The sequence below is a fragment of the Hypomesus transpacificus genome, chromosome 20, assembly GCF_021917145.1.
Source record: "Hypomesus transpacificus isolate Combined female chromosome 20, fHypTra1, whole genome shotgun sequence".
Taxonomy (NCBI): Eukaryota; Metazoa; Chordata; class Actinopteri; order Osmeriformes; family Osmeridae; genus Hypomesus; species Hypomesus transpacificus.
This window is the reverse complement of record NC_061079.1, coordinates 3,124,488-3,135,651: the sequence shown is the minus strand read 5'-3', so window position 1 is coordinate 3,135,651 and position 11,164 is coordinate 3,124,488. Positions and strand designations below refer to the sequence as shown.

The following is an 11,164-nucleotide window of genomic DNA, read 5'->3' as shown; positions in this document are numbered from 1 at the left end:
GTGCTCCTCGCTTTGTACCGCTGTAATCCGTATGGAGGAACTGACAGCGCTCGCGTTTGCAAGTCATTGTCTGTAGAGGGCGGTAAATATTCAGATAAAGAACTCTGGACGAACGTGCCCTCAGACAGGCAAACATGTTGTTTTCGATAGAAAACCCCCCTAGCGGAACCATCGTCAACAGCAGACAGCAAGGGAAAGCTGTGGTTGGCTAGGAGGCTGGGTTACCTAGGGAGACGCCAGCCAGCCAGTCCGTCCTCCGCGCTCTCATCAGCACCACTGGTGATAAACTCCGCGACCAACACCGCGTCTACACCCGACCCTCCGCACTCTGCTCTGCGCTTCTCTTATCTTGTCGTTGTGTTATCATCGACAGAAAAAATCAAGGAAACTTCAAGAGGGAACAATTGAAGACGTAAGTAGTCGTTTGTTTGTTCAAAGGGTGTTCATGTGTAAGGTTAGAGGATGAACGGAGCAGGTGAGATGTAGCTTATGCTGGGAGCCAAAAGCACAGGATTCGGTGTCTGGTTGCCGTTCCCGGGCGCGGTGCAATACGATAATAGATATTTTAGCTTTTTTTTGCCTGCATGATGAGAATCAAAAACGTAGCTGGAAGGTCGCATCATAAGCTCTTAGTTAAACATAGATATGTAAATAAATGTTCGTATTTCTGCTGTTTGCTTGGTTACGTTCCATTCTCATTCCTACAGTGTACCTGTCAACAAAATATCAAGTGTCCTATTTTCTTAAAACTACGCATGTAGCTGTTAAGCCACCTTTGTAGTTATTGGCCAACTAGTTACATAGGCCTATTTGTTTTAGTTATTAAGCGTATAGGAACCGATCTATTGGGTTACAACTCGTCTTAACAGCCTCCCATGATTTATTTCCACAGGATTTTTCTCGGAAAGGTATTAGTTGAATTTCAGACGTTGAAGATGGTTAAATTGGGGAGTAACCTACAAGATAAGGGCGCCAAAGCTGTAAGTGTAGAGGACGGCTTCCAGAACGTTCCCCTGATCACGCCACTGGACGTCGGTAACCTGCACTGCCAAGCACCTGATAAGGTACGGTAATCAGTGGACGTCTCTCTCTCTCTCTCTCTCTCTCTCTCTCTCTCTCTCTCTCTCTCTCTCTCTCTCTCTCTCTCTCTCTCTGTCTTTCCGACGGCAGTCATGCCAACCTTTACCGGTGTCCTTCCCCGAGCATCATTACGTAAAAAACAACAAACAAAAGCATCCCTCCTTTCCTCTCCCGGTCCCCCGCGGCCTTTGTCTCACAGCGCAGATTATAGCAGATTTGGAGCGCAGAGGGGGGGTTAGGGAGGGGGGAGGGGGAAGATACCATTTGAGTCTTTTTCGTACCAGTCGCATGGCTGCCGTGATCTGGAGTGTGTGTTGTTAGACCTTCCGTCGTATTGATGAAGCGTTTTTAAAAACAAGTGGCAAAGGAAAACGTATAGCCTAACGTTGTTATAGCGATTTACACTTAAAGACCTACGATCTATTAGAAAGTGTCACAAAACATTAAATAGTTGCAGAATCACGAGGTTTTCTGCCTAGTTTTTGTCCGCAACTGTTAATTGCGTCTTAATTGAAAAAAGGAATACATTCTCTTGTTCTTTAAAACGTCACCAACACCGTTCTTCTATTATACCCCCATGTACTAGCATATATGTACACAGGAGAACAAACACAGTGTCTGAACACTGATCTGTTCTGTTACATTTGACATTCTCAATGAACAGTCTCCTCTTCCTTGACTATAGGTAGTTGTACTGCAATTAAAAGGGCAATTGACTGGGTTTTTTGGGTATTTCACACTGTTCCTTAAGGTCTCCGAATAGGGTATGTAACATTGGTTGGGTTGAAAATGGCCCGTGTGCTGTTCTATGCCCTCTGACAGAGCCTCTGAAATGTTCCCGGGAAAAAACACTGGCTTTTCTCCTTTTATGGTATGCTCATTAATATTTAGATAAGCTGCGCGCTGATTGGTTGGTTATCAACGAGTGAAGCTGGGAGCAAAAACGCAACAGGCCAACAGCAACACCGAAGTTGGAGACTTGAAATAAAAATGCGCAAATAAATCTATTGTGTACACAACACTGTTTTCAACAGATTGACTATATATCATTTGAAATGATAACATTACTTGTTTCCACTTCTGTTGTTGAAGCAAACTGGATTGATTCAGGTGGGTAGAACGTTAGGCTACAGCTTAGCAACCAAACCATATCCTGATTCTACTCGGCTTCAGTTAGTTAGCTAGGCTAGCTCTAGATATCTTGCTGTAAAATAACATGACAAAGATCTGGACAAACATGCATCGTGAATTGTAGATTTTCATTACACAGGTTATTTATTTGAATGAAACAGTCAGGAACATGAATCAACGTTAGCCCCATTGCCAATAAACTAGGCTAAATTATCACACATTCTACCTATGCTCTTGCATTAACTAGCAAGCTAAACTTGTTTACATGCCTACAGTCTAAGTCAGGGGTCGGCAACAGGCGGCCCGCGGGCCAATTGTGGCCCGCCAGCGATTTTATTTGGCCCGTCAAAATATTTCCAATTATATATTTTTTATAAAGTTTTTTTCCCCGTCGACTTTTATTTTGAAACCGGAAACTGGGTATGGTGTCATTAGATGTTGTCGACTTCATGCAGCGCCGGCGTCGCCTGCAGCCCGGTTGACTTGAAGTAACCAATGGCATTCTCAGCTTCAAGGCAGCCGGCTGTCGGCGCTGCCGTCGCTGCATGAAGTCGAATACACTTATTGACTTTTCTGAAGTATTTTTTCGCCATGTCATCGCTACCATATGATCGCTACACCTCACGGCTGACAGATCGCCTGAGGTGAAAGCACAGTTATGGTTAGTAATCATGGGCAGCGCTCTCTATGGCAGCGCTAGGAAGGGGCTAGCAGGTGCTTCAGCACCCCCAAGAAAGACCAAAGCACCCCGATAGCACCCCCCACGACATTGCTTATTAATTTATAGTTTCAGGCCCGGAATGGCCATCGGGAGAATAGGGAGAATTCACGGTGGGCCGCTTTGCCCGCTTATAAATTGGGCCAGAAGATCGCCTGCTTTCTCTTTGTTTTTTTCACACACCGAATAACAGGATATGCCTTAAGTTTGTTAAGTTACTGTGTGACTGAAAAGTAAGCTAATAGGCTACATTATGTTTTAATCTAATTAAGCGCATGATCAGACCGTGCATTAAAAAGTGCAGTTCAGTTGTCGCGCATGTTTCTCAAACACAAACCATAATTTATTGTTGTGGAGGGAGTTAGCTAGATTAAGCTGAAGCGAAAAAAATAAAATGGAAGGGATAAGATCCCAGGAGGAACTGAAAAAGCCAGGTAAAAAATTAAATTTTTGCTCGCATTAATGTGAAGTTCCGATTTCACCTCACATTAAAACCTTGACTAGGTCCTAGTAATCCTATTCTCACTTGATGACAGTATTTATGTGCACCAACGATGACGACCCACCACGTTGGGATGACAGTGACGACCATGTTGATACAGTTCGTTAACAGACCACCAATGGGCTCATGCACATGGTTTATTATCGTTAGCTATTTGTAGTAGACCTACCCATTCTCCATATAGGCCTAGTTGTTGCGAGTGCACGTATCGCAAGGGCACCTATCGCAGCGTCTAAATAGGCAGTAACCCAGACTCTGGCCCGCCGTCTAGTGGCGAGGAAAAATACTGGCCCGTGGCCCAAGTTACTTGCCGACCCCTGGTCTAAGTGTTACTAGTAACAGTTAATAGCAATGCTAACGTATCCTGTATCTAGAACCTGCCTTTCTCCAGTTCTTTCAAATAGATTATCTAGACAGGCGTTAGCAATAAGCCAGACTGCAGTTCGTTTTCTGGCTATTTTTCGGAAGCTTCCCTTCTAATGCCGACTACAGCTAGTCTAGCTAGAGTCATTTGATGTGTGTAGAAACGTATTTAGCATTCTACCTGGTATGCTATATACAGGAAACGTTAGCATTGCTAATAACTGTTAGCACAACATCATACTGTCCTTAGCTTGCGGTTGCAATGAGCATACGGTTGGAACAGCACCTCTTTCCAGGTTCAGCTTCCTAGCATATCCTGCTTGAAATTGTCCAAGGTTGTCAAAACTGTCTTGGGTGAAATGTTCAGAGCAAATGAATGATTGAGTGTCGAACTTCGCCGGGATCTTCTCATAGACAACAGCAGCCATGCCTGTTGAATGTTTGGCTCCTTGGGAAGACTGTGAGTGTTAGCCTTCCCTGTACAGCCTGGAACACAGCATTTACGACCGTGGTCCATTTTCAATATCCTTGTTATAATTCAAAACGTTCTTCTTTGTAATTCCTTATACGTAGCCTACACAGAGCAGCGCGCAGCTAAACTAGTATCGGAGATAGACGCTACCTCGGGCTGGTCTGGATGTAAATTCTGGGGCGTGACAAAGATACAGACCAGAGCCAATAAGAGGGCGATCACCGGTCCTACGTAGGACCGGTGGCTTTGTTGAAAAGCTAGCGTTTTACAGCCAAATTTTTGCTTTTTGAGATTTGAATAGGAAAGAGGTGTCAATGGACTTTGATATTCACGGTATGTTCAGTTTACCCTCCGAACTGTCGTTTTTCAACAATGACAAGGTAAAATCGGTTTTGCAGTCAATTGCCCCTTTAAATAATAGTTAAAGTGTAGCTACTGTCATAGTGTATTTGGAGTACTGTTAGACAATAGTTAATATATCTTGCACACATAACCATATCTCAGCTACCCATAAAAATAGTAGCCTATCTTACTACAGGTGAACAACAACATCTCAACCACAGTGTGTTGATGTGGCAGAGGATACAGAGTGTGTGTTCCCTGGTGTGTGACAGTGAGGATGTGCTGAGACTACCCCAAGCAGCCCTTCCTCTTTCTCTCACAACACTCACAGGCAGGATTAAGCCTAATCCCAGGCTGGATTATCCACCACTGGAAATCATTGTTAGTCTAGGACTAGTGGCAATGTGCCTGTGTGTATCTCTGTGTGTGTGTGTGTGGGGGGGAGGGGTCTGTTTGTGTACATATTTGTGCGTGTGTGTGGGTTTTTGTTTCTGTGTGTGTGTTTCTGCATGTGTCAGCAGTCAGAGAAGGCAGGGAACCAGGCGGTCAGTAGGCAGAGAACCAGGCAGTCAGAGAACCAGGTGGTAAACTGTCAGAGAACCAGGTGATCAGAGTACCAGACGGTTAGGCAGAGAACCAGGGCATCATAACACTGTGTGCTCTACTTAGCCATTCTATGGAGGCAGTAATTACTAGTGATTAGAGTTGCCATGCTCATAGATTTCCCCCTGTGTGGTTGTGATAGAAAGAGAGCCAGGATGTTCGTATGTGTGGTATATGTGGGTGTGATCTGTGTGTCTGTGTTTAAAGGGGTTTGAGTGTGTGTGGTATGTGTGTTTCGGTGCCTGTAACCTTTGAGGAGGAGTAGAGTGTTTATCCCTAACAAGGAATATTAGGTAGAGAAGGATATACAGGGGGTGGGGCAGGAAGAGAGAGGGAGGGAGAGAGGGAGGGAGGGAGAGAGAAGGATCGAGAGAAGGATCGAGAGAAAATGAAAGGGAGGAACAGAGACAGAAAAAGAAAGTCGGAGAGACAGAGGGAGGGAGGGAGGGAGGGAGGGAGGGAGGGAGGGAGGGAGGGAGGGAGAGATGAACTTAAAGAAAGGAAGAGAGAGACAGGGAAGAGAGAGACAGAAAGAGGGAAGAGGGAAAGAGAGAGACAGAGAGGGAGGTAGGGAAAGAGAGAGAGACAGAGAGAGGGAGGGAGGGACAGAAAGAGAGAGAGGGAGAGAGAGGGGAATATAGTTAGTGTATTTGTACTGCAATTGAAGAATAGTCAAGGTGTAGTAAGGTGTAAGATAGTCATAGTGTATTTGGAGTACCGTTAGACTATAGGTAAGTATAGCTTGCACACATCTACATACATCACACATACACTCACACACACACATATTTTCCACACATACACACACACATATAAACACACACACACACACACACACACAGACACACACAGCTAGCCATACTCTCAGACTGCAGTGTATCTCCTCCAGAATGAGAAATGAACCAGCCAATCATCATGTTAACAGGCTTCTTCAGATCACACAAGAAAGCCACCTGGAGACAGCAGAGTAATTCAGGAGGAAAATGAACTGTCAAGGTGATTGGATGAGGGGTGGGGATTGTGCTTCACATGACAAGTGGCTTTTTGTTGTCATGGGGACGTGAGAAGGAAGTGGTGTAAGGAGATGGGAGGGTGTCATGATTCTGGAAATACTCTTATCTACCTATCTATCTATCTATCCTTCCATCCTCCCTCTCCCTCTTCCTGTTCTCCCTCTCTCTTTCTCTCTCCCCTAGAAATGGGGTTTCCAAAGCACATGTCCTCCCTCTTCTTGTGGGCCAGTTGACAAAATTGTAAATGTTTGGCAGTGGGTGTTTAATGGAACAACCATTGAAGTCTGCAATGTTTTCTAACGTAGCCACTATGTCATACTTCTGCCACAGTCTTTGTGTTATCACAGAGGTGAATAGAGACTACACAGTATAGACAAGTGACAAACACTTGGCCAAACTCCCTGGGCTGGTATACAGGACAGGGATAAAAGATCAATGTACTCTGAGGACATTGGTAAGATGTATGTATCGGTCTGTTGTTGTTCGTTGTTGATGCTGTTGTTGTTTTAGTTGCTATCGTAGTTGTCTGATTGTTTGTCTGACTTGATGATTATTGCAATGCACACTATGAATTTCAGAAAATACTAATTAATTTGAATATATATCTATCTCTATCTCCCTCTCTCTTTGCGTTTCTTCCTCCCTCCCTCTGTCACTCTCTCCCTCCTCCTCATCATCCCACTTTCCCTCCTCTTTCTACCATCCCTTTCTTCCACCACCCCCCTCCCTCTCCATTCATCCCTCTCTGTCTCTTGCTCTCTTTATCCATCTCTCCCACTCCTTCTTTCCCTCCTTCTTTCCCTCCTTTTTCCCTCCCTCCCTCCCTCCCTCCCTCCCTCCCTCCCTCCCTCCCTCCCTCCCTCCCTCCCTCCCTCCCTCCCTCCCTCCCTCCCTCCCTCCCTCTCCTCCTTTCCATCCTTCTCCCTATCCCTCTTTCCCTCCTCCTCCTCTTCTATCCAGGTGGTGGTGAAGACCAGGACTGAGTTCCAGACAGAGAAGAAGAGGCTGAAGGTTCCCAAGGTGGAGGAGTTCACCATCAGCTTCACGGACGGGGTCTCCGAGAGACTGAAGGTACACACACACACACACACACACACTGAAGCACGCACACTCTCTCATATGCAAGCACAGACACTACACACACGCACAGACACTACACACACGCACAGACACTACACACACACACACACCCTTACATACACACACACACCAGGGGCGTAGCCAGAATCATATTTTTGGGTAGGCCTAGAAAAATATGGATAGGCATGTTTTTTTTCTTATTTACTTTGCGATGTGCACCCGGTGCATCATTTTTCTGAGATATTTTCATTTTTGGGTAGGCCTTAGAACACACATCCCTGACACACACACATTTTCTCACACATCCAGTCTTTAATCTGATGCGTTGTGACAGGGCATATCCAGCTACACGTTGGTGGATGATAAACTGCTCCTAGACTTCAATAGACATTTGGTCTTGCCTGGCCTGGCCTTGTTTGGCCTGGTCTAGGCACACGCACACAGACGTCAGAACTCGTGTCATTCATTCAAGTGTCTCAGATCCTCCTGTGGCACCTTCTCTACCAAGCACAGGTTGCCATGGCAGCAGGGCCTCATGCATAAACACGCTTGAGTGTCCTAATAACTGAGAGTGGGTGTGTGTGTGTGTACATATATGTGTGTGTGATCAGATTGTTGTCAGACACTGTCATGGAGGCGAACAAGACAAGGGAGAGAGAGATATACAAAGAGGATGACGGTGTGTGTGCGTGTATGCATGTGTGTATGTGTGTATGCACAAGTGTGTGTGTGTGTGCATGATCTGCCTAAAGTAACAATAGCAGGAGGTTTGCCTGTTGGCCATGTTCGACGTGATCGGCATTAGGATCAGGGTCCAGTGTGAAATCAGCATGTGAGAGGAGAGGAGGACAAGCGATGAGAGAAGGGAGGAAAGAAGAGGAGAAAATGGGAGAGGAGAGGGTGGACGTAAAGAAAGGAGGAGAGGAGGAGAAGTCAGGAGAAAATGGAGATGGTGAGCAGAGCAGAGAGGTATAGAGGAGAGGAGCCAGCTTGTGAAAGTTATTTGAGGAAGCTGACAAGCAGAGAGATATGTACATATTCTACACGGACACAGGCTGTGAAGCCAGGCTGACACACACACACACACACACAAACACACACAGGCCTATGTGAGCAGGATTGTGAGTGATTGAGAGGCAGATTGTCTGTGCCTGCCTGTGTGCTGAAGCAAAGCTGAAAGGCTTGACTGCCCATGCCTTACACACACACACACCCGAACAAATACACTCTCTCACACACAAACACACACATTTCTACATCTGTCCTTTCTCCATCCTTTCATTCTGAGCTTTCTTTTTGATGGAGCGTGGTGTATGTGTGATCTGATGTGTGTGTGAGTGTTTATATATAAATGTGTGTATGAGATTGTGTGTATGTGTGTGTCAGTGTGTGTCAGTGTGTGTGTGAACAAACACTCTTCCACCTACCTGGCCCGTAGCCATGGAGCTATGCCAAGAGCTCCTGACAGCCAATCAGAAAGACCACCTGGGTAAACGCCAGATATTGATTGGGTAATTCACTCAGACATCCATGTCATACATGGGGGGTGGGGGGCAGGGTGAAAAGGGAGGAGATGTGCAGAGATGTGTTGATTTTGAAGGGCTTCTCTCACTGCTGAAATCAATCTCACCAGTGAATTTGCCTCTTGTTTTCTCTCTCCAGCCGTCTCTGTCTCCCTCATTCTCTCTCTCTCTTTCCAGTGGGTGGGTCTCCATGGCACCATGATGTCAGAGCCGTTTTCCCAGAGAAACACTTTTGTTCCCCTCCTCTCCTCCCCTCACTCCTCTCCTCTGTACTCACCTCTCCTCGCCTTCCCTCTCTTTTCCTGTGAATGTATATTTGTGTGTATGTCTGTGTGTGTTTGTCTGATGTCGGTCTGTGTGTTTGTGAACGTGTATTTGTGTGCTTTCGGTTTATGTCTCTGTGTGTGTGTGTGTGCGTGCATGCACGTGTGTGTGCATATGGGTGTGTAAGAGGTGTTCCCCGTGGGTATGTGGAGTTCATTTGTCTCAGTCAGAGAATGTCTTCATTAGATCTAACAGTGTGTTTACATGAACACAAACACGCATACACGCATGCACGCACACTCGCCAACACGCACACACACACGCGCACACAGACATGCGCACCCACACACAATCACACTGACATGCACACACGCTGTGCTGTCTCCATGGAGACTGTGCACCATTAGCATGATGATAAATGAGATCCGGGAGAACACCGTCTGCTCTAATGCATCTAAATGTGTTCCACTTCTCAATACCGACCTAGTACTCTAATCCCCTCCTCTTCTCCTCCTCTCCTCTCCCTTAGTCTTGATCTGGTTCTTGTTCTGATCTTTCGAGAACTGTAGTGTGTTCTGGTTCTGGTTTTTAGACAGCTGTTATGCGTTCTATTCAAGGTTGTGGTTCTGGTCCTTTACTGTTGGAAGCTGCATCATTAATCCCAGTCAGATAATAATCCCTCCTCTACCTACTGGAGGGATTAAAACTGACGTCAATACCAATACCACCAGCACCACCACAATAACAACACCGAAACAAAACCTATCAAAACAACAAATCCCCAACAACACAAACAACAACCACAACAGGCAAGGAACAGTCACAACACCCAGGTGCACCATGGGAGGAAGGGAAGATGGCGAAGAGCCTCTGTAGCGCCATGTTGGTTTGGGGCGCAGTCTGACCTCATTTACAGATCTCTCTCACACACACATACACACACACAACATGTACACACCCAAACATACTCACACAGGTACACACACCACATACATATTGTATGTACACACTGTGACAACCACAGAGTTTGATGGCTTTGACGTACACAATCTTGAGTCGGAGACAGAAAAAGATGGGTTGCACGGCTTGTGCATGTAAGGACAAACAGAAAGAAAAAACAGTTAAATCCCAGTAGATGTTTTTCCATTGTGTCTTATCTTCAAGAGCCAAGCTCCTGAAAGATGGTCTACCAGTCCTGCACGTGGGGGGGCGAAGAGCAGGAAGGATTTAACTCTCAAATAATATGTTGCCCTCACCCACTCTGAAGCACTCGTTGTCCCTGCCTGCTCTGGTTTGTGGATCGCTGAGAGCTGATGGGCACCAACCAGTCTGTCTGTTAGCAGGGCGTGTCGCAGAAAACTCTGCCCACTCCACCTGCTGGCATTGCTGTCCCTGGTGCTGGAAGGTTCAGGGGGGGCCTGGTTACGTCCATTCACTGTGTTGTGACCAACTGCATTTGGAGAGAAGGGCCTGATTCTAGCCATAACACGATCCTGATGTTTATGGTAAAAATTATAGAACAAGCCAACCGTGAAAATGTTTAACTAAAATTGATGTTGTGTGTGGTGGCAAAGGCCTAAAAAGGAAGTACATTCAAATTACCAACACAACAGATGCATAATTACACGTCAGATGAATACTGTCAGCCTGCTTGGATAAGACAACCCGCCCACCCCATTTCCCTGGCCCCCCATCTCCCTGCCCCCTCCCTCCCCTCCAACAAGTGAAAAAAGCAGTGTTTGATCCCTTCTTCATAGTTTCCAGTAAAGAACAACAAGCCCTGTTTGAGCAGATAGGAAGTAGAGAGGACGACAGATAAGCTGAACACAAGAACATGGCAGCTGGAAGACTGAGCAGTTGCCAGATTTTTCCTGAGCAGTTGCCCGCTTTGTAAACAGCTCAGCTCAGTAATCAACAGTAGGTGAACACACACACACATCTATTAGGTGTACACACACACGTTAGGTGTACACACACATTCAGCAGATTCATAAGCTGTAGCAGTAAGTTAGTAGACACAAGGCTGGTTACTAAGTAAAATCAAATCACATCAAATGTATTTGTATTGTCCTC

The 11,164-nt window shown here is 45.9% G+C and overlaps 1 protein-coding gene across 1 annotated transcript in view; it reads left to right on the top strand.

The window, feature by feature from the left end:
• Positions 1-261: 261 nt before the first annotated feature.
• The window catches only part of nsg2 (neuronal vesicle trafficking associated 2), a 14,720-nt gene continuing 3,817 nt past the window's right edge, over positions 262-11,164 (top strand). Inside the window, exons 1-3 of the mRNA XM_047043111.1 lie at positions 262-412; positions 893-1,064; positions 7,185-7,295. Coding sequence (XP_046899067.1) covers positions 936-1,064; positions 7,185-7,295 — 240 coding nt within the window. The 5' untranslated portion in view covers positions 262-412; positions 893-935. The remainder of the gene's footprint in view (positions 413-892; positions 1,065-7,184; positions 7,296-11,164) is intronic.